At 31.8% G+C, this 22,403-nt stretch overlaps 1 protein-coding gene across 4 annotated transcripts in view; it reads left to right on the top strand.

Annotated features, from left to right (window-relative positions):
• Positions 1 to 22,403, top strand: part of Cblb (Cbl proto-oncogene B) — a 196,875-nt gene that overhangs the window by 102,832 nt on the left and 71,640 nt on the right. For 3 of the 4 annotated variants that reach the window (XM_026406444.2, XM_026406445.2, XM_026406443.2), the window contains exons 5-9: positions 4,898 to 5,054; positions 11,834 to 11,955; positions 15,323 to 15,460; positions 18,507 to 18,594; positions 21,051 to 21,182. In XM_026406444.2, the coding sequence (XP_026262229.1) occupies positions 4,898 to 5,054; positions 11,834 to 11,955; positions 15,323 to 15,460; positions 18,507 to 18,594; positions 21,051 to 21,182 (637 nt within the window). The remainder of the gene's footprint in view (positions 1 to 4,897; positions 5,055 to 11,833; positions 11,956 to 15,322; positions 15,461 to 18,506; positions 18,595 to 21,050; positions 21,183 to 22,403) is intronic. The other variant, XM_026406446.2, reaches the window with a different exon arrangement.

Below are 22,403 nucleotides of genomic sequence, written 5' to 3'. Positions count from 1 at the left end.
AAAAACTTTATTGCTTTGCCTTTTGCATTTAGGTGTGAGATGTGTTGGAAATTAATTTTTCTTTAATATGGTGGGAAGTAGTGGTCAAGAATTAATTTCTTTGAAGGGTTTATCCATTTGACTCAGCAAAATTTTTTGAAAACTACGTTTTTTTCATCATTGCTGCTCATATGTAATTGATATTGGCATATTGTTTCTAGTTATTGGTGCATTTGGTTCTAAAATTTTAGTTTTGTTTCATCTGTCTTTCTATCCAGGTGTCAGTGCCACAATATTCATTAATTTAGAGTTTGGGTTGGTAAGCTTGTTGGTATTATTATTACTGAAGCTTGTCTTTTTAAATCTTGGCTCTTGGCATTAACTATAAAGTTTAGAATCAGTATATTCTTACTCTAACAGTACATCCTGGGATTTTTGATTGAAGTTGTATTAAATCCATAAATCATCTTGAACAGCATTGACATATTTATAATACTGAGCCTGCCGTTCTACTAAAGCATAATATCTTTTTATTTATGTCTTTTATATTTCTGTGCATGTATGTGTGCATGTGTGAGTTTGTGTTTTAGCTTTGGTCTTTTTCTGTTAGCTTTATTCCCATTTAATATGACATTGTAAAAACCAAAGTTTTTAAAAATTTATTTTCTAGTTACATATTGGAGTTACATAGAAGAAGATTTTTTTTAAATTTTGGTCTTATATGCAGCAATTATTTTGTGATTTCTTGTAGTTTATAATTTTAAAAAAAATTTTTACATATAAAACTATATGATAGGAAAATATTAACATATGTCAGTAATTCTTTCTATGGCTACATAATATACATTTTAAAATTTTAATATACTTTGCATAGTTTTTTGATTCATTAGAGCATGTAGAAAAATAAAATGTTAAAAACCATGAACAAATCAGAAAGATAAAATGTTAAAGAAGTCACTTGCACTCCTTACATTGTCCACTGGCATTCTTTTAACTTTTGAAGATCTCTTTAGACATAGAAATAGCTTTGAATATTAAGTCATATAGGACATATGGGAATAATTTTGAAAATTCTATTTCATTTAATAATATGCCACGAACAAATTTTACATGAAAAATATTTTTCAGTACAATTTCAATTGTAAAATATTCTATCACTGTTATAAATATTTTTTGTTTTTGCTGTTATAAATATTCTTTCATGGAAGAGGCTCTTGGGCAAAGTTTTGTACTGCTATATATTTTTTGGATATGAATATCTGAAGGCAAACCCCTGTAGAAGTAGTCTTTCTGAGTATATTTTTGAAACTTGTTTCCAAACTTGTTGCCTTCTAGAAGTACTGTGTAAATTCTCATTCACAACAAAAGTATACCTAACCTACCCCTCTCTCTCTCTCTCTCTCTCTCTCTCTCTCTCTCTCTCTCTCTCATTACAAATAAAACCAATAGCTTTTTATAAATTAGAAGTTTTACAAAACTATCTTACCTTTTTTTTGGTTATCATTTTCCTAACACTCTTTTATTCCTTTTACTTACATCTTAAAATTGCAGGATTTTCAAACTAGACTATTTGACAGACTTTTCTACACTTTTACCCAGCAGGAGATAGTCCTCGAAGATTGAGTGTGTGTCTACTGTTGACCCACTGACACATTTTCAGTTTTGTTTTCCTGCATCTGATTGATCTTATTTTTTTTATTTTCTCTGAAAGGTTACCTACCATGTGTTTTAAGACCTTTAAAGATAATTATTCTTGGTTTTTGGCAGATAGATTAGGAGTAATTTTCTAATAGAATTATAGTAGAGCCTTATATATAAAATTTTTGTCTCTGATGACATTATAACTCACATAATGTCAAATGTTATCAAAGGATTTCCATGTAGTAACTGGAGGTCCCAGCCCCTGTTCACTTATTGGAAATTTAAAGATCCTGAAATCACACTGTTAGAACAAGTGGCTGGCTGCTCATTGATTTGTGTTCTTTTTCTTGCAGACTGACAGTTACTCATCCTTTTCAGTGTATCTTTAAACTCATTCAGCTTGAAGTTAATGTGGTTTGTAATTGTAAGTGGCAAGAACAGATTCAAGTTGTCTGAATTGGTGAGAGTTAATTGGCCTGTTAACTTTTTTCAATTCTTTTTCTTTCTCTTCCCCTTTCTTTCTCTTCCTAGAACTTTGCCACTACTTTAGTTTCTACATGTTTTTAAAACAATTTACTGTTAACTTTTTCTCTCACTAGCTTCGTCTCCCAGGATGAGGTAGTAGGAAACACCACAGGCTTGTCGCTGCGATTGTGTTTAAAAGGGCAAAAAAAATTATTCTCTCCCAGCCCCACCCACCCTGTACAACTCTGGAAAAAATGTTGTAGCCACCTCAAATCCTATTTCGGAAGTATAGGTCTTGCATGCAGTAGCTGTAGAACAATCTATTGTTTGTTTGTTTTTAAAGACCTCTTTGTATTCTATTTTTATTCTTTAAAATGCCTCCCACTTTAATCCCCTCACCTCCTACATAGGGCTGTTTTATTGGGCTGATCAAAGGAGGAGAATCTCTTGAACAAACCTTTTTGTCTGATAAATTAGCTACATAATGCCTAGCTTCTTAATCCTTGTTACCACCCTTAATTAAGGTTCCATTGAAATAATGCCTGTTTGGGCCTTAGGTTTATCACAAAGGAACTGTAATAAAGTTTCATTTACCCAAGTAGCTTTCCTTTTTGTTAATTGTTCTAAGGTGGTATGGTGACAGAAATTATGTAAGTTTGTACATTTTATATAATGTGCTTTGGTGTTCCCCTGGTATTATGATTTACTTATGTCTAAAATATTAGATGATAATAATTTTTATGAGGCACATTAAAGATGTCTGTTCAATCATTTTTTTAACTTTTATATTTTATACATAAAACAAATACCAAGGGTTTTTATTTTTCCAGTATATTTATTTTTTATACTTTATACACAAAACAGAATAATTATTTTCCATACAAAAGAGATAGTTATCTGTGCTCTGCTGAAGCCAAGTAGTTCTTTGATCAACTCTTTTCCCTCTATGGTTATATCCTTTGTGTGTGTTGAGTATTGGAAACTTTAATTTGGAAAAGAAAAACGTGCCGCTTAGGCAGTACTTTCATGGTCACTGTAATGAAGCTGGACATAATTGCATATTTACACTTCACTATAAACCAGTGGCTTTCTAGTATTATTAAAAGTTTTACTTGTTCTTTTAAAACAGCAGCATTTTGTTAACCTTAATCAGAGTCTGACGTGTGTTTCTTCTAAATGGCGTCTGATGTGGTGTCTCTCTTCAGTTCTCTGTGGTTTCCTGTTTTTTTTTTTTTCATACATATAGAAGAGCCTTTTGAGGTATTAAGACTCATATTTTTTCTTTTATATAATAGTACATCAAACCTAAACTTTCTTACAAATACAGCATAGTATTATAAGCCTGTCTCATCTTTTATTTATGTTACTTCCTACAGACTCCTGGAATTTCTCCAGCCCTTAGTGTATCCATATTCCAGCACTTCTTATATATTCTCCCTCTCTATTTTTTAGGACTACAAATCTTATTTCTACTCCCAAAGTGTATACCTTTTAAGGATAGAGATGGTATCTTGTATTTCTACAGTAGTAGATACAGCAGATAGGTGTCCCTCAAAGTGTTGCTCCCCAATCCAGCAGTGTGAACATTACCTGGGAACTTGTTAGAACTGTAAATCTTCAAGCCCTACCCAGGCGGGAAGAATATTTGGATGGGAGATCAGCAAACTTTGTTTATAAGCCCTTCATATAATTTGGATGTGCACTGAAGTTCCACAAACACTGCTATAGATAGTTATTCATTAATATGAAAGTGGTAATTTAGTGGTGTACTTCTTTGGGAGGTTTGGTCTATGGTGAGGCCAGGCAGGATTAACACTTCTGCTTAGGGCTTTTATTTCTCAGGAGACAATGGTAAGGAAAAACCTATAGTTTGATTGTTGGCTACATTTTAAGAGGGTGCACTTAGGTCTTATGCAATCATATTTTGTAAACTACAGTTTAAATGTTTTAAAATATAATTGTTTCTTCATTTCATATATTCAGGAATAGGCATTTGCCATTCTAAAGAAGTAAGCTTACTAAGGAGAGCATAACAGGCTTTACTGATTTTCATTGGAGGGATGAGGGTAGGGAGTGTTGGAAAATGTTCATATGAGGGTATGTTGGGAGGGAGACCTTTGTCTACTACTATCCTGTGCTTTCCTTAATTATTGAAACACATACTATGTTACATATTAAAATTTTTTGATTAATGAAAATGAATTAATAAGTAGATGTATATTTCCAAGAGATAGCCATTATAATTACTGTTTTTAAAAGGTAGGTTTATCATTGCATTCATATGGAAAAATAAATAACATGAGATTTTGTCTCTGCAGAAAACATCAGGGAAGGATTAGATATGTCTTGATAATTTTCCAATTTAATCTTTTGAGATGGTGAATACACATTATTCTTGTGTAATGAATAAAAGATTTCTGCTATTATGCATACCCATAATCTTATAAATATTTTTAAAAAAAACAGAAAGGGAGAATTTAATATTGATTCAGAGTTAAATAACCTTGTATAAATAAATCAAGAAATCATGATACATAGAACTTTGACCCAAATACATGCTTTTGTGTGTTTGTAGAGATATCTTGATAGCTAAAGGCTATTTGAGAGAAAAATTAATTCTTTGTCATATTCTTAGAAAATAAAAATAATCAATTTAGGAAAACCGATTACATGTGACCTGAATTATGACAGTATTCTCAACTCTTTATTTTATTACAAATATATTATTTTTATTTATTTGTGCTGTTTCAATGGAAGGTATATCTTTAATGACCCTTTAATCAATTACATGTTTTGTTTTTTCCTTTTACAGAACCATTGTACCATGGAAAGTATTCAGACAGTGCCTTCATGAGGTTCATCAAATTAGCTCTGGCCTGGAAGCAATGGCTTTAAAATCAACAATTGATTTAACTTGCAATGATTACATTTCAGTTTTTGAATTTGATATTTTTACCAGGCTATTTCAGGTAAGCTGTAGACCTGCTTAATCTATCCGTCCTTTCGTTTCTTCCCTTCTCCCTCCTACGTGTATACATGGATGTGTGTGTTTTTGTACCTGTCTTTGTCTCTCTTACACATATACCCAAATTTATGGAAAAGTCTTATTTTTAGCTGTCTATAATTTTATTCACATAAGTGTTTGATCATTTCTGTAAGTTTAGATGAGGCATTTTGGAGTAAATATGGAGTTTCAGGTCCAGTAAGCCCTGTCAGTTTTGAAAAGACTCATGTAAAGGAGCTTTGTTTGAAACTCCCTATATAGTTTCTCACTTTATTTTGTTCACCTTTCAGCCCAGTTCTGATAGAATGCACCACTGCCGATGGCCATTTGCTAGAGTTGTATCTCAACTAACTTTCTCTCTCTCTCTCTCTCTCTCTCTCTCTCTCTCTCTCTCTCACATTGGTTTGTTTTAGTTGTACATGCCAATAGAGTCTATTTTGATATAATTATAAATGCACGGAATATATCTTTTTCTAATCCAATCTCCATTTCCTCCCTTCCTTCTCCCCTCTCTCAACCTCTCCTTTCTTCCCTCTACTCTACTAGTTTCTCTGCCATTTACCCATATTTATCTTTTTTCTTTCATTTTTTTTGTAATAGTTACTTTTGTAAAAAAAAAAAAAGTTAATTTCTTGTGGATGTACACATGTGCACTCAGGTGTATCCATGTATATATATAGGAATGTTATGTCAGATTCATTACACTGTCTTTCCTTACCTATCTCTCCTCCCTTCACTTCATTCCTCTTTGTCTACTACATCAATCTTTCTTCTTACCATCACCATCCCAGACTTATTTTGGGTTAGCTTCTACATATCAGAGAAAACATATGACCTTTGGCTTTTGGTGACTGACTTATTTCACGTAGTATGATGGTTTCAAGATCCATCCATTTACAAGCAAATGTTAAAAAGTAATTCATCTTTATGGCTAAGTAATACTCCATTGTATATATATACACCACATTTTCTTTATCCATTCATCTGTTAAATGGTACCTAGGTTGCTATATAGCTTAGTTATTGTGAATTGTGCTGCTATAAAAATTGATGTGGCTGTGTCAGTACCTGATTTTAAATCCGTTGGATATATACCAAGGTTCAGGATAACTGGGTCAAATGGTGGTTCTATTCCTAGTTGGTTTTTGTTTGTTTGTTTTTGAGTACCAAGGATTGAACTTGGGGGCACTTGACCACTGAGCTACATCTCTGGCCCTATTTTGTATTTTATTTAGAGACAAGGTCTCACTGAGTTGCCTAGTGCCTCACTTTTTTCTGAGGCTTGCTTGAATTCTCTATCCTCCTGTTTCAGCCTCCTGAGCTGCTGGGATTATAGGTGTGGGCCATCATGCGCAGCCCATTCCTAATTTTTTGAAGAATCTTCATATTCCTTTCTAAAGTGGTTGCAGTCCCACCAGCAATGTATGGGTGCACCTTTTCCCCCACATCCCCTCTGACATTTATTGTTACTTATGTTCTTGATAATTGCCATTCTGTTGGAGTGAGATGAAATCTCAGTTTGGTTTTAATTTGCATTTCTCTTTGCCTATGGCATTCATTAGGTCAGAAGGTGAAGAGTAAAGTTAGAAATAGTAAACTGTTGTATAAAGAAAGATACTGTGATTTTATATTGTTTTAAAAAATGTTTCATTCATTGAATCTTATGAAATGAACATTTTTCCATGTCAACATAATATACTTAATTGATAGGATTTTTCAATTCCTGTATACTATTCCATAGAAACTGTTATGTAACAAAGCTCTCCTGTTGAAAATTCAGATATTTATACCTGTGATTTCCCTAGGATTAACAGCTTTAAGATAGACATTTTTATTCTATTCATTGTTTTACTCAATCCTCTATAATTGTTTACACCTTCTGTGTGTAAAGAAGTGAATAATATGGGCAGTAGTATCATGTGGAAGCTACCTTTTGTTCTTTGCATAACTTCATGTAATTATTTTTAACATTAAGACTCAAAATTTGTCTTTTTTGAGTTTGGCTTTGCCACTAAATGTATATTATTTATGGGATTCAATTCAGGTAGTCATAAAATGAGAGTCCTGCTTAAAATTTTTGTTTTCCTAGTAATATAAATTATATTGTGAGATAAATCAATTAGAAGCCAGAGTTATATTCTGATACAGTTTTTCATTAATTTAACCTAAACCATGATGTATTGTTATTGAAACATGCTTTCAACACATGTTAGAACATAGAATTAGTTTCATTTTTTTTCACACTGTATGAATTTTTCCTCTGATTTACAACTGCTTGGACCGAGCTGGCAAAGACTCAGTGACAGATTTGATGCAAGGAAGCAACATTGCACAGGATTAACTTTTAATTTATTAAATAACTCATTAATATAAGACAGATGAACTCCTGTCAGTATATGTAGAGTGAATTTTACTTTATTAATTTTTTAAAATCAGAATTCTGCCTTGCATTTAGAATAAAAAGTTAGATAAGATACTAAAAAGAGTGTGTTTTGTTTATTTTAAAACGTATAGTTGTTTGATGATTATTCCCTTGTTATGGATAGGGTGGCGGCTTATCATTTTATAATAGAAGCTCTCTTTTCTTTAGAAGTTTCTGATAATTTTACAGAATAAATACATTAAATATTTTTATTTAATATAATACAAGACTCTGCATATAATAGGAGCTTTGCTTCTTCACCATGTGAAGGAAGAAAACAAAAGTCATATTCACACATTAAACCTAATTGCTCAGTTTAAGAAGTATCTATTTTTTGTGAGAAGCTTGGGTAACTTTTTAGTGTGAGTATTAAATGCTAAAATGCCTTGGAGTTATATATTAAAGGCATGAGAGCAACTTAATTTTGGTTAAATGCTTACCCAAACTACTGCTTAATATGAGTACTTATTTTCTGATAAGCTGTTTCACGTTAAATCAGCTTGAGCAACCTTGATACCCTAAGGTTTATGTATCTTGTTTATGTTTACTGAGCTGGGAAAAGAAAGGGGTCCTTTTAAGTACAACTACTGTGAAAAGTTTGAGCTAATAAAACCAAAAAAATGAGCCACGAAATGCTTCATCTCTTTAAAAAAAAAAAGCATAATTACAGAAGTAGCTGAAAAACTTTCATTTGTTCTATTTACTGATAACTTCTGGCATTTTTCATTTATTCAGATGCTTTGACTAGAAACATACAAGTGCCGTAAAACATGATAAAATTTGTTCTACAAGATTTAACTTTTCCTGATCTTCTATTTTTACATTATTTTAAACGTTGAGGGTTAATTTTCTTAAATTTATTATATTAATTTAGCGTTTATGTTTGCATAGTCTATATAAACATGTTTTATTAATACGGTAACTGTGAACATTTTACTATAGAGTGATACTGGTGGTTAGTGAACTCTTCCAGCTCTGAATGATTGGGGGTGGGGTACTTATCAAATAGAATCTGAAAGGCAGTAAGGTGCATTCAGGATCTGGGGTTTGAAGGAAGGAATTCAGTGTAAGGGTATGAAGGAAGGGGCCAGCAGAAGTCCAGATGAAGATGAGGATTACATAGTGAATGAAAGAAGTAAAAGAGATCTTTCTTTCTTTTGCCTCTCATCATTCCTTACCAGGTATACCTTGAATGAATGCTGTGGCGTCCTTAGAAGTTTCTCACTGTGATTGTGTAGTCATCTTTCTCATTTGGTCTTCTCTTGTCTGCCTTTAACCTTCTCTTTCTCCTCTCCAGGTAATTGAGGGATATTGGGCTAGGCAGGTGCTACAGTCTTGAAGTGGAATGTGAGGATTTGCTTCTCTCTTTCCTTTCTCTGGGTCTGCACTTCACTTCCCTTTCTCCTAGTGTTAGAGAGGACTTGGTCATTGAGAAATGGGCACTAAATTTGTAGAGTTTCAGGATAAGAAAGGAATATTTGGGGGAATATCCTAGACACTTTAGAATGGGGAAAAATAAGAGAGGGAGCAGGTCATTAGTTGTAGTGAAGAATGACGGGGTATGTCTGGGTACATTAGCTGAGGACCCTCTATCAGCTTAAGTAATAAGTCAGTAATTGGTTCTTGAAATAGCATCATTTAGGAAAATGCAGGGACTAGTGTCTTTAATTCACTGCATTAATTTCTATAGTTGTTTTAAAAAATTCATGTAGCTTTGTGTTCATGTGTGTGAAAAAGACTTCCATTAATGGAGAATATGAATTACAAGATTCTTATTCAAAGCACTTTGTTTGCCTTCTTTAAGCCATTAGTTTGAAAGATACTTTAATATGCACACACACAAGTACCACATGCTTCTGATTCTTCTGAGTGGGTTGTGTTCACAAGAAAAACAGCACAGACTCATTTTATTACATAAATATTTTTGCAATTAGAAGCTGACCCTCTGGATTATGTACTAAGAACTTGTTGTTAAATACTGTAGCAGTTGGCCATAAACTCCAATTTTTTATTTTTCACTTGAATTTTGAGCTATGTACTGTTTCTCTATAAAGTTGAGCATTTTTTAAAACAATTCTTTCATTGTCATATATGGACTTTAATGAGTGTGACTCCAGTATTTGATATTCTTTCTACCATTGTTCTTTGTAAATGGGGGGGCAAAACAAAAATACCTAGAATAATAATTATTTCTCAGTTGTTTTTCTTTTGACATGTGCTGATATTTTTCCAAGTATTGTTTTATGCATTTTCAGTCATGCCTTAAGAAGGAAATTAAAAACATGCTTTTTATTTTTAAGTGCAGAGACACAACCTTTGATGTTAGTATTCTCCAGAGCTCCCTTTTAACCCAATTAGTTGTTTTAGTGAGATGGGGAAATACCCCAAAGATATTTCTTGTTATGTCAAAAAAAGGCTAAAATACTTTTTATTACTAAATCATTCTTTCCCTTGTTATTCTCATCTCAAGAGACATAATCCTTGAAGAATTCTGCCTTGTAAATTGGAAATTTGGTTTATAATAATGAAGAACAAGTCTCAAAACAAACAAAAGCAGGAACTCCTACCAATGATCTTGTCTAGGATAACTGTTTCAACAGCATAAATTTGGCAACATAAATACCTTTTTTTTCTTTTATGTAGAAGATTTATGAACCTGGAACATCAAATATAGTGTGCTGCCAATTTCTTGGAATAAATGTGCCTTCAGCCTCAAAAATATTGCACAGATGATTCATCTACACCCTCAAGCAAAGTTGTCTATCACTGGCTGTCTTTTTTCTCTTGATTGGTAACTAGAGGGACAGCTAATCAGATTAGAGAGAAATTGATGCATTGATAGAAACCAAATATTTATGTGAAAAGTTTTTATATAACTCACTTTTAAACTATAAACCTTTGCTAACTTTATAGCTGTGAAAGGTAAACCAAAAGTGAGAACAGTATCTTGTTACCATGGAAAGAACACTAGTACAAGTCACTATTTAGGGAATCTGTTTAAAAACAATCATCCCTGCCTGATTAGTATGTATCTGATACTGTTAATGGCTTTGGTATCTGTGAATGACTGAGATAGGCATGTTCCTTATCCTTAGCGGGCTTGTGGTAAATGTGTAAGTTTTTCCAAAACACTTAAATTCTATCATATGATTTCTAAGTATAAAATGAGGCATCTGAGTGCATAGTAGTAGCCAAAACAGACAGACTGGCAGATTAGGAATATGACAAGATGTAACAGTTGTTTTAAAAAATTATTTTAGACATGACAATAGAGTGTGTTTTGACATATTGTACATACATGGAATATAACTTACTCTAATTAGTATCCCATTCTTGTGTTGTACGTGATGTGGAGTTTTATTAGTTGTGTATGTATTGTTGTCTGATTCATTCAATGGTTTTTCCTATTACCATCCCATCGTCCCTCCCTTCATTTCCCTTTGTCTATACTTGTGAACTTCTGTTCTTCCCTTGTCCCCCTCAAGATGTAACAGTTTTAAAGAGACATTATTTTTTAGAAAGAAATTTATTGTCTTCATCACCAACATCAATGGTTATAAGTTATGATATTTCCTGCAAAGTTAATTAGGCTTTACATAGATTAGTTTACTTTTGTCAAAAGTTTTCATATTGTTTCCGGGTATTTTTGAACACATTCAATTAGGTTGTATGAGAGTACATATATATAAGTATTTATAAATACATATAGATAGACACACATGCCTTGATGCTCACTGAGAGTAACATTTGGAAAGAGGAAGCGCATGGATATCTGGGGGAAGGAAGTTTAAGTAAAAGAATCAGCAAAAACAAAGACTCTGAGATGACTAAGGGGTTTGTGTTCAGGACAAGAACTGAAAGGTCAGAACGACTGGAGAAATAGCAGAAAGAATAATAACAGTTGGAGACAGAAAGAGAGTTGGGTATCAAACCCTATTAGGTCAGTCCATTAAGTCTTTATGGGCAATTCACAAGGACTGTGACTCTTATTTAAGAAGGTTTTAAACTAAAGAGTATGAGGTTTATGCTTCCAAATGATCAGAATGCTGTACTAAAAATAGACTAGAGAGTACATGGATTTCCTTTTTGCTCTCTGTATTCTGGTCTTAGGAAATTTCTTTTCCTTCTAATCCCATTTCTTTTCTGCAAACAAGAACAAACTATTCCATGTTTGCTAATAGCTAGGAAAGGCTAACACATAAGCTCATATTAACTTCAGAAATATCTGGGGGAATTGCATTAAGTATATGAAGAAATGGGTTGGTATGTAATCAGTAGTTGATATTCTCTAGGTAATCTCCTTCAATTTATTTGTATTTTTAGCCTTGGGGCTCTATTTTACGGAATTGGAATTTCTTAGCTGTAACACATCCAGGTTATATGGCATTTCTCACATATGATGAAGTTAAAGCACGGCTACAGAAGTACAGTGCCAAACCTGGAAGGTAAGACCTTTTACCAATAATATGTAATGAGTTTAAAGAAAAATCCTCTATGATTTATTTCTAAGTAAGGGATGGGGTGGAAGAGCCAATAAAACAAAATGTACTTCTTAATTGAGTCTTTTAAATTGATAGATTGTGTTTGTTCTGAAGTTTCATGTTCATAAAGTGATAGGGAATGGGCTTCTATGTAATTTGATGAAGATTCATTAGTCTTCCCTGTTTGGCTTTTCCATTTAGAATAAGATATTAACGTATTGATTGTTTTGTGATTCTTTTCTTTGTGTACAAAAATTACATGTATAAATTTGAATACTTGAATATTGTGTTGAAGTTAAAATAAATAGAGCAGATTTATGTTTATTATTTTTTTAAAAAAATATTCTTTTAGTAGTTGATGGGCACGATATCTTTATTTATTTTTTTTTATGTGGTCCTGAGGATCAAACCCAGTGCCTCACATGTGTGAGGCAGGCACTTTACCACTAAGCTACAGCCCCAGTCCCTTATGTTCATTATTTTAAAGGTGTTTTGAAGACATTTAATTAGGTTCTGTGATAAGTCCATAAAAGTATGTATGTAATCAGTAGTTATACATGTAAGTATACACACAGGTTCAGGATAAATACATATAAGTACATAAGCACATTGTTATAATTAAATCAATTTCATGTCCTGGAAAGCTTTTTCTTTAATAGCCCATGCTGTTTTTATAGCCTAAGCATTTATAATTTATTTTTCAAATGATGACATTGAGTGAGACACACAATGATTGCATGTTTGGTCAAACTTTCTGGCTTTGACCACAAAAGCACACATTATTTAGTAACAAGTCCAGAAAATCTGTTTTCTCCCAGGCTGAGTACTTTTTTCCCTGTCCCATCTAAAAATGAGTTAGGCAAATAGTAGGTACTGAGGCATCTGTGCTGCACCAGGCAATGTGCTGGGTACAGCAGTAGTGACATTGGAGACCTGTCTTCGGGACTGTCACAGGATAGTGGGAGATATCATTCTAAAGTCCATTAATATACTGATTTTCAAATAGAGATTGTTTATTTTCAAAATGAGTTTGGTTTGTTTTATTTTTTTAAGTCTACCTCTTCATTCTAGGATCATTTTTATTTAATTTGTAGTGCATAGGGTGTTTGTCTTGTAACAAAATCTTCTTATGTATAATCCAGTTTTAATTGCTATCATTATCATGTCATAATGAAAATTTCCATTTTATAAAAATTGCTATGCCATAGGAAAAACAGCTGGTGGTACAGAAAACATTGACTTCCATTAATGTCTTCTGATTAGATAGAAGAGAATTGATTATTGTGACTCTGAGAACAGGTCAGATACTTTGTATGTTAACTAGGACTTAGATTTAGTTTTATTCAAACTTCTCTCATGACCATATTTTTGTATACCTAGAGATGAAATGGGTAATCTCTCGCAATTGTCATAAGTGTGATGCGAATATTTAAAATGTGTTTAGGGAAACTCTTCATGAACATATCAAATACCTTTGGTAAATATTTGCTTTGCAGGATATGTTTAACTGGTCTTTCTCCTTTGTTTTGTACTAAGGAAAATAGTTGGGTCTATTCCAAGGACATTTGTGTTCCAACTAACAAACTATTAGTTACCTGATGAAATATGTTTGAGGACTGGGGGTATAGCTCAGTGGTAGACCACTTGTGTAGCATGCACAAGGTCCTAGGTTCAGTCTCTAGCAGCAGGAAGAAAAAAATATGTTTGAGAATCACAGGATACATCCCTTGGATAACATTTAGTGTTAAAGAATGACATGAACTACCCTGCAAACATAAAACTATTTCATCTGATTGTTATTCATGCCATTGTTGGAGAGTAATATGCTAGAAATACAGCAAAAGTTCACTTCATGAAGCTGGAAAGAAGTAGCTACCAACAAAAAAGATCAGCAGCAAGTGATATTAAGAGTTGTGCAAGTGAAACTGTAGAGCAAAAAAGTTCAGAGAGGAAGAAATTATTCCAAAAGCCATATTGTTGCTCCCACCAGTTTTTACTAATGCTATAGTCTGCCCACATGAATTGCTTGAACTTCTGTATAATCAGTTTTAGAAACACCATTAGTTATCTCCCAAATTATATTTTATAGTGACTTTTTATGATTTTATGGTTATTCTCATAACATCACAACCATTATTCTGGGCAGAATTATTTTATCTGATTCTGATTGAGGATGGCAATAGTTGATAGGTTACTATCTTGTGTTCAGGCTCTCTAGGGAAGTATTTTTTAGACTGCTTTGACAAAGGTCCTTTCTGATGGTTTTATCACATGTGACGTTCCTAATGTTAAAAAAATCACAATTTATTTATTTCTTTAAAAACTCAATTTCCTTGATAGAGAAATCACATTTTACCATTAAACATACAACTTAATTAAAGCCCATAACTGAATCGCCATTACAAATGCTAAATTACATTTGTAAAATTTTTTTATATAGTACATGATTCATTGATTAGGAAATTAAGGTCTTATTTCTCTTATTTCTTACATTTATATAGTAACTCAAATGTAGCTAACAGATATGGAAATCATGGTGGCAAGGTTGAGTATAATGCACATAAATAGAAATTATCCAAACTGAAATAGACAGCTAAGTGAATAAATAAATGATGAATAAATAAATTTAGAGTCAAACTAATGTCTGCTTTCATTTGGAGATTAATTTTAAGGAATTTGTCATTCATTTGATTTATGGTTTTGAGGTGTTTTGACTTTCTATTGAAAGATATTTAACTTGGTGGAGTTAAATGGAAAATTTGAGCTTATCCAGATTGCTTTTTCATTAATATACTTCTACGCTTTTGAGATTCATTTAAAGATGAATCACTGAAATGTGTGAAAGAAAATGTATTATTTTAAATCAAGTTATTTTTCAATGAAAATGGATAATTTTGATGTTTAAATTACAAAGTAATATGTTGAATTCAACAGTAGAAACTAGTTCAGTTTCTGAGTTGAACAAATTAAATTTACTTATTTTATTGTTACTTTCCAAAATTAATTCATGTCACAGCCATTTTATACCAGCAGCATTTTCACAACAGTATCCTTGATGGTTATTGTCATAAATCACTTGGTAGTTTTAGAACTTCATTTTTTTCTCATGAAACTCTTGAGATATTTAAATGAAAAGAAATGAGTATCAGTGTCATACACATCAATATACAGAGAAGTATAATGGTGTTAAAACATGTTAAAAGAAAATTTTAGCAGGAATTCTAAATCATTCTGTGTATTCTTTTGCTTAAAAACAAAACAAAAAAAAATTCCTTAGTTGTTGTAACACTTTTTGACCGAACTTGGACATAATTTTCTCTTTGTTTTGTAGCTACATTTTCCGGTTAAGCTGCACTCGACTGGGACAGTGGGCCATTGGCTATGTGACTGGGGATGGCAATATCTTACAGACCATACCTCACAACAAGCCTTTATTTCAAGCCCTGATTGATGGCAGCAGGGAAGGATTGTAAGTATAAGAAATGGGAATCAGGGTGTTTAAAGTCCATCAGATGTGAAAAGTAGTTACTGCCTAGTGATGAAGGACCAGAGAAGGAGGCTGGCAATCTGTTTGCTTTTTAATCTCAAGACTTAGAAATGGATATTTCTTAGTTCTTTTTGTTTCTCTCTTTAAATAGTCATGTTAAGGCAGCCTAGTTTTTTAGTCTAACCATATGCTGTAGCAAACACATTCTAGTATCAAATTACATGTTTATATATTTCATAGGAAAAATCAAGACCTAATAGGACTTGTCAAATGGATGGTGAATATTAAAAGTAAATTCTTGCAAATAATTAACTCTCCTTGTCTCATGTAAAGCTAAAATTCCTAGTCATACTATTTCTTTTGACTGGTGGTGCTGGATTTTCCTTTTCTCCTTCTTAGCCTTTTCTCCTCCACCTCCTTTCCTTTTCTTCTTTGTATACCTTCCTTTATTCACACTAATAATGAATTCATAGTTCAAAATTATATGTTAATAGCTAAATTCAGTTAATTTCATGCTATTCTCTTCTAAAATATAAAATCTAATTCTTCTCCTTTGTCAACTAATGACTTTTCTCCCTCATAGAACATCTTGACAATCTATTTGGCCCATTATTGAAAATATATCTTGGTTCTTAACAATTTTAGTCCTGTGTTCTCCTCTTTATGCTTGTATCTCAGTGTCACTTCAGCACACTATTTTTACCCCTTGCCTTGCTGAGTAACTTGGAAATGTGTGTAGTCCAACTTGCAGCATCAATTGGGATGGACTGTGGTGGAAACCTGGAAGGAGGTAGTCTACCGAGTTAGCAAAGACCAAATGATTTGAGTTTTCCCTTTTCCTAAGTTATTACTAAAAAACACAAACAGACATCAAAAAATAAAAATAAAATAGACAAAATAAAAAATAGAACTCAAGGGGTCTATGTGAAGAAAACAAATGTATTTTTTTAAAAGCTACAAGTTTTCAAGACATTAGTTATGTAGTAATTGCACACAGCAAGTTGTGGGACCAAATGTCTCTTTCTCTCTTTTTTTTTCTAGTTTTCATAAATATGCTATTTTTACCTTGCCTCCAGTGCATTAAAGATTCATATATGTAGCCTTTGATTCACTATGATTCTAGCTTGCTTTTTTAGAAAATTCACTTGAAAGTTTTAATTCATAAAGAGAATAGAGTGGGCCAATCTGTACATAGAATAATATTGATATTCTCGTTTGTATTTTTATTATTTTTCATCTATTTTTCAAAGTCAATTAAAAAGTAACAAATTGTAATATTTATTCAGTATAGCAAAGTCCCTAGATTCTTATGCAAGTTAATATTCACACACACACACACACACACACACACACACACACACACTTGGGAATCTTCAGAGGGACTGGCTAATTGAATCCAAACTTCAAAAGTAGACTAGGATAAAATAGATTTTTGTATGTTAGTTAGAGGTTTTCTGAGGATCAGTAAAACGACAGGATATCATCTGACCCACTATCATCAAGGTCAGCTATTTTTCTTTCTAGTTAATCTACCATAGTATGATATATTTTGATCAAGAGGTTTATTTTGATGATCAGCCAAGATTTCTTCACTGCCATTGACAGTAGCTCATCAGCAGTTCCCTGGTAGGTCAGAAATCTTAGAGTTGCCTCCATGGGGCAGATAGAACTGTTTATTCTTTCCTCTGGCATCCTTGTTTTAATTTTTGCAATTTTTTATTTCTGATTTTTTCCTACAATTTCTGTATTTTTGAAGTGTGATAAAATATTTCACAATAATTCCTTAAATGGACATTTTAGAATGTGAAAATCAGATTGCTTATCAGCTTTTGCTTATTATTCCTCATTTAATATTTGATTAATTTTTAAACTGATCCCCATAATAACACTTGAAATTTGGGTCATATGCAAATGTAATTAGCTCCTTTCCTTAATTAAATAAAAAAATGATCTCACTGATCTGTCACTTATTGTATAAGAATTGTCTGTATATTAAGTTCATTTTTCTTAGTTTTCTAGGGTAATTCTAATACTTAGTTGCCAACATGTTTTATAGATTTTTCATTTAAAGATAAGCATTTTTTGATTATGTCACAGAATAATTTTGTATAGTTTTAAAATATTTATACCTGTACTATTTTATTTTTAATCTTTAAACCCTCGAATTACTATGCTATTAAACAGGATAAATCATAATATAATAAATTGATGATATCTAGTGATAAAATTACCAGATTTTTTTTAGCCAGAAATATTTGCCAACATAATAACCTTGACTTTCCATCAATTTCTGAATAATGAGTAAAAACTTTTGAATTAACACAGGACGAAGGTGTCATTATGGGTAACTTAGTTCAGATTTCCATTCTCTGTGACAATAAAACCTTCTGCCTATACAGCATTCTGTGTTTATGGCTTTATTGGAGTCAGTGAAAGATAGATCTGTAAAACAGTTTATGATTTTTAAAAATATGTATATGTGTGGGCAGGTGCACGTGTGGCTCTATTAGAGAAAATAGAAGGTGATTCAGAAGAATGAGACTGGGAAACTATAGGAAAAGAAACACTACAGAAGTGGTCTAAGGACTTGTAGGAAAGTAATGACATTATTTCTGTTTTTCTCTTCATATGATATTAAACATGCTATAAAATGATATAATTAACATTCCCTTGGTTTCAGATGAAGGATGTATTAATTGTAAATAAATGTATACTCATACTTTTAGAATAGAATGTAATTGATCAGTAAAATAAATTTTTAATTTTTATAAAGAACACATAATAGAGGTATTTAATTGAAATGATTGCTTTAGTGGCTGAGTCTTTATTATGTATTTGTTATATGGGTGTCATTTCTAGATTTTAAGTCCCCTAAAAATGATTTGCAATATTATGAAAATGAAAGATTTTATTGATTGGCTATAAAAAAAGGAAGCATGAATATATGTTTGAATATGGAAGATTAAATACACTTAAATATAATGAAAACTTGTATATTTAAGGTAATAAAGTTTCTGTTTAAATCCAGTTATCTTTATCCTGATGGGAGGAGTTATAATCCTGATTTAACTGGATTATGTGAGCCTACACCCCATGATCATATAAAAGTTACACAGGTAAGAATGATTTCTGGAAATATAATTAATAAGTATTTATAATACCTTTGAAATAAATCAGAATTTCTTTTTATACTATGGCTAAAACTGTGTACAAACATGGAATCCTAAGAGTGAAAAGAAATTACATAACTTTGCATAAAAATTCAGCTTTAATGCTTTTGCTTATAATACAAGATTGACATTTATACAGAGATTGATAAATCCATAGGCAGGCAGACACATGTCAGGAGATAACCTCAACAAAGAAAAATATAAAAATAGATTAGAAGAGTTTTATGCCATGGTTTTTAGAGTCAAGAGTTTTATGCCATGGTTTTTAGAAGACGATTGGAGTTCATGAAGTTTTCCTAAGTCCATTGTTGGTAATCTCATAGATAATGAATATATCCTCCCACTTATGCACAAGAGTTCCATACAGCACGATATTCACAGTAGGATTTTTCATAAAAGTGAAAAATTACAACATATCAAAGTGTTCGATAATAGATAACTATGGGAATGTGATGTTTTATTTATGTGAAGTTATCCAGATGGCAGTGTAGCTGTACATACTTGCAAGAGATCTTCTGCGTCTTGTTTTATTAAATAAAAAATCCAATCATGTAAAGCTCAATTTTTTTGTAAAACTACAATATGTAAGTTCAAGTTTTGTAAATAAATAAATAAGAAATTATATATAAACGTACAAATAAGCATTCCAAAACCACCAAATTGGTAATGGTGTTTAGCTAAGGAGGAAAATAATTGTGGTATCAGTGAGAGATTGAAGTTGGATGTGAATATTTTATTTTGTAGACAGTATAATATAAAATATTTTGTATTTTAGATTTGTTTCTATAATAAAAAAGACCAATGAAAAAATGAAATCAGAGAGAAATCTTTTTTTCATAATAAATTACTTTATTTGTAATTCTCCAGGTTTCAGTCTCTTTAGTCTTGATTTTATTAAGTGAATCACCTTGTTGACATGTTTTGTGTTCAGCTTGCATATAGCTTTTATATTTATTATATGATTTCCATTTTAAAATTATTTAATGATTTTGTAGTGTATTTTCTAGTGTGTAAAAGGATACCAATCACAGAGAAAGATATTTCCCCTTTATGAAACCATTATTTAGAAATAAATCTTCAGGAGTAATATCTTTCCCTTTAGTTATTCATAAGTATCCTTACTCCTAAGGTTGCATTGAGTTATGCATCTCTGAATAACCTTATTATAATTATTTTATAGTTATAAACCTGTTGTTTGGATAGTCATAATCACTACCTACACATATCTATTACTTCAGAAATGTCAGTAATTTATAACTGATACTGGATTCCTTTGGATAATAGTTCTTTTCTATCTTTATCCATTCTGTCATATTTTTCTTTAATTTTCCAAATTATGTATATTCTCACATATACATACATCATAGTAGATATGATTTTTTATATTTGTGTGTGTGCATATATAATTATGTCTGTGTATGTGTGTGTAAATATAATTTAATCATGTAATCTCTTTTAGTAGATTAAATAATAAATACTGCCATGAATTTAATCTCTCTCAGAGTAGAGTTCATTGTAGGCACTTATTGAACTGAAACATTGCTTTATACAGATTTTTACTTCATGATTTGTTTTGTCTCTTATAAGCAACTTGTAAAATACTTTCTTTGCATTTACCAGTCTATCTGTATCTTCTTTGTGACATAGATCTTTTCAATATTTGAACATTGAGAAATAGCTCCAATTAATGTCCTAAATTTAAAAACCTAGTAATTAATAAACCAGTTTTCAATTACTAAGTGACTATTTTTTTTTACATTGTTAGGGAAAATGAACTTTCAAGTCAGACATGTAAGATAAAATTTGAGAAAAATAATTGAGGCTTACTGAGACTCAGGTATTTTTCTTAAATTCAACATATGTTATACATTGGAGATTATGTGAAAGAGTAAGTACAGTCACAATGTGTAGGGTGCAGGAAGAGCAGATGTCAATGGTCTTTTGATTCTGAGATTTCTAAAGATATGTAAAAGTTATAAAATTTAATGGTCATCCAGAATGGCTTTTTTTTTCAATTTGATAGTGAAATTAGATGAGCATGTTGCAGTTACAAAGAAAATAAAGTCATTTATGTTGCCACTTTAAAACCCTGTGTTTTATCTTTTTGAAGCACAATGGCTGTTGAAATGAGTCTCCTCTTATGGGAATAATAAGAAACCTGAAATAATCCAACGTATTAAAAAAAACTTATAAAATTTCTGATAAAAGCTCAGATGCTTTAAAAATTGATTTTGTGGACCAAATATTGATTATCAATTTAAAACATGTCTTAAATGGTCACATTTCTGACAGGATCAAGTGTGAGATATTTACTGTAAGTTATTTTACTTGAGAAAATTTAATATTAATGGTTCATACTAGAAATGCATTAACACTGCCTCTTTTCCACCCCCATATTCCAGGAACAATATGAATTATATTGTGAAATGGGCTCCACTTTTCAGCTCTGTAAAATTTGTGCAGAGAATGACAAAGATGTCAAGATTGAGCCTTGTGGGCATTTGATGTGCACCTCTTGCCTTACAGCATGGCAGGTATAATCAAGGTTCATTTAGCAACCTATATGTCTTGTTTATATTCCCTATGATATTTTTCTTTCAGTTTCTTCCTCTTACAATTCAGGAAATAATACTATAAGTGCTTTATTTGAAATGATTGTTTTAGAAGGCTCATGTTTGAGTTTATATGATTGATTTTTTGCTATTCTATAATTATGTTTCTTTTGCATGTAAAACAATTTTTTATTAGTTCCTAAGTAGTAGTATTTCTTCAATACAATACATTAACTTCAGGATAACACATAGATATTATCAACTAACCATTTTTATTACTGTAGGTCAGATTCTACTCACAGATTGTGAAGCAAAATAAAGTATAGTAGATAAATCTTATGTTGATATTTTCAACCAAATTTCTTTTATCCGGAGGAGAAGTTACTGTCTTACATGTCTTCCATTTCCTTCTAGGGCTAAACTAGGACTGTCAGAGAAAAACATCTCCCAAACATTTTCCACCACAACAGGCTTTGAAATTTCCAGTCCATAGAAGCCAAATCTAAAATGAACTCCATATCTATAGGCAGGCATGTGATGAATATAAATTAAATTTATTTGATGCTTTATAATAGGGCCTAGAAAATAACTGGTTTGCCTGAGGACTTTTTTATCTTTCCTTAACTGTAATAAAAGTTGGGGACTTTAAAATGGAGTTTTGAAGCTGGGTGCAGTGGCTCACATCTATAATCCCAGCAATTTAGGAGACTGAGGCAGGAGGATTGTAAATTCAAGGTCACAAACTTAGTGAGATTCTGTCTCAAAATAAAAGAAGTTTTATAAAGGGCTGGAGATGTGGCTCGGTGAAAAAAAAAAAGAAAAAGAACTTTGGACCGAATTTCCTGCCCAGTTTTGATTGTTTGGAAAATTCATCAAATATTTTGAACAAATTTTTGCAACTGATGTTTAGCATAGTTATATTAAAATCAGAAAAATGGGGTTTAAAAAATACAATTTTTAAATCTTTAAAAAAAGTTTGCTGGTGAGTGTACAATTGACATCCCTATTGAGCCATCTTAGTCCTTGATCATCTCTCTCCGTCCCTGGACATCTGCATTATATGAGGAAGGCTAGGCTGTGAGGTTCATACAGGAAGTGGGCAGCCTCAGACACTGGTGCCTGTTGAGCTCTTTATACTTGGTAATAAAATATAATGATTTTCATGTTTTCATAGTCTTTAAAAAGGGCCTCCGTTAGTTGGTG

The sequence above is a fragment of the Urocitellus parryii genome, chromosome 2, assembly GCF_045843805.1.
Source record: "Urocitellus parryii isolate mUroPar1 chromosome 2, mUroPar1.hap1, whole genome shotgun sequence".
In the NCBI taxonomy this organism is placed as follows: Eukaryota; Metazoa; Chordata; class Mammalia; order Rodentia; family Sciuridae; genus Urocitellus; species Urocitellus parryii.
The sequence above is the reverse complement of the archived record's forward strand: the minus strand, read 5'-3'. Positions and strand labels throughout refer to the sequence as shown.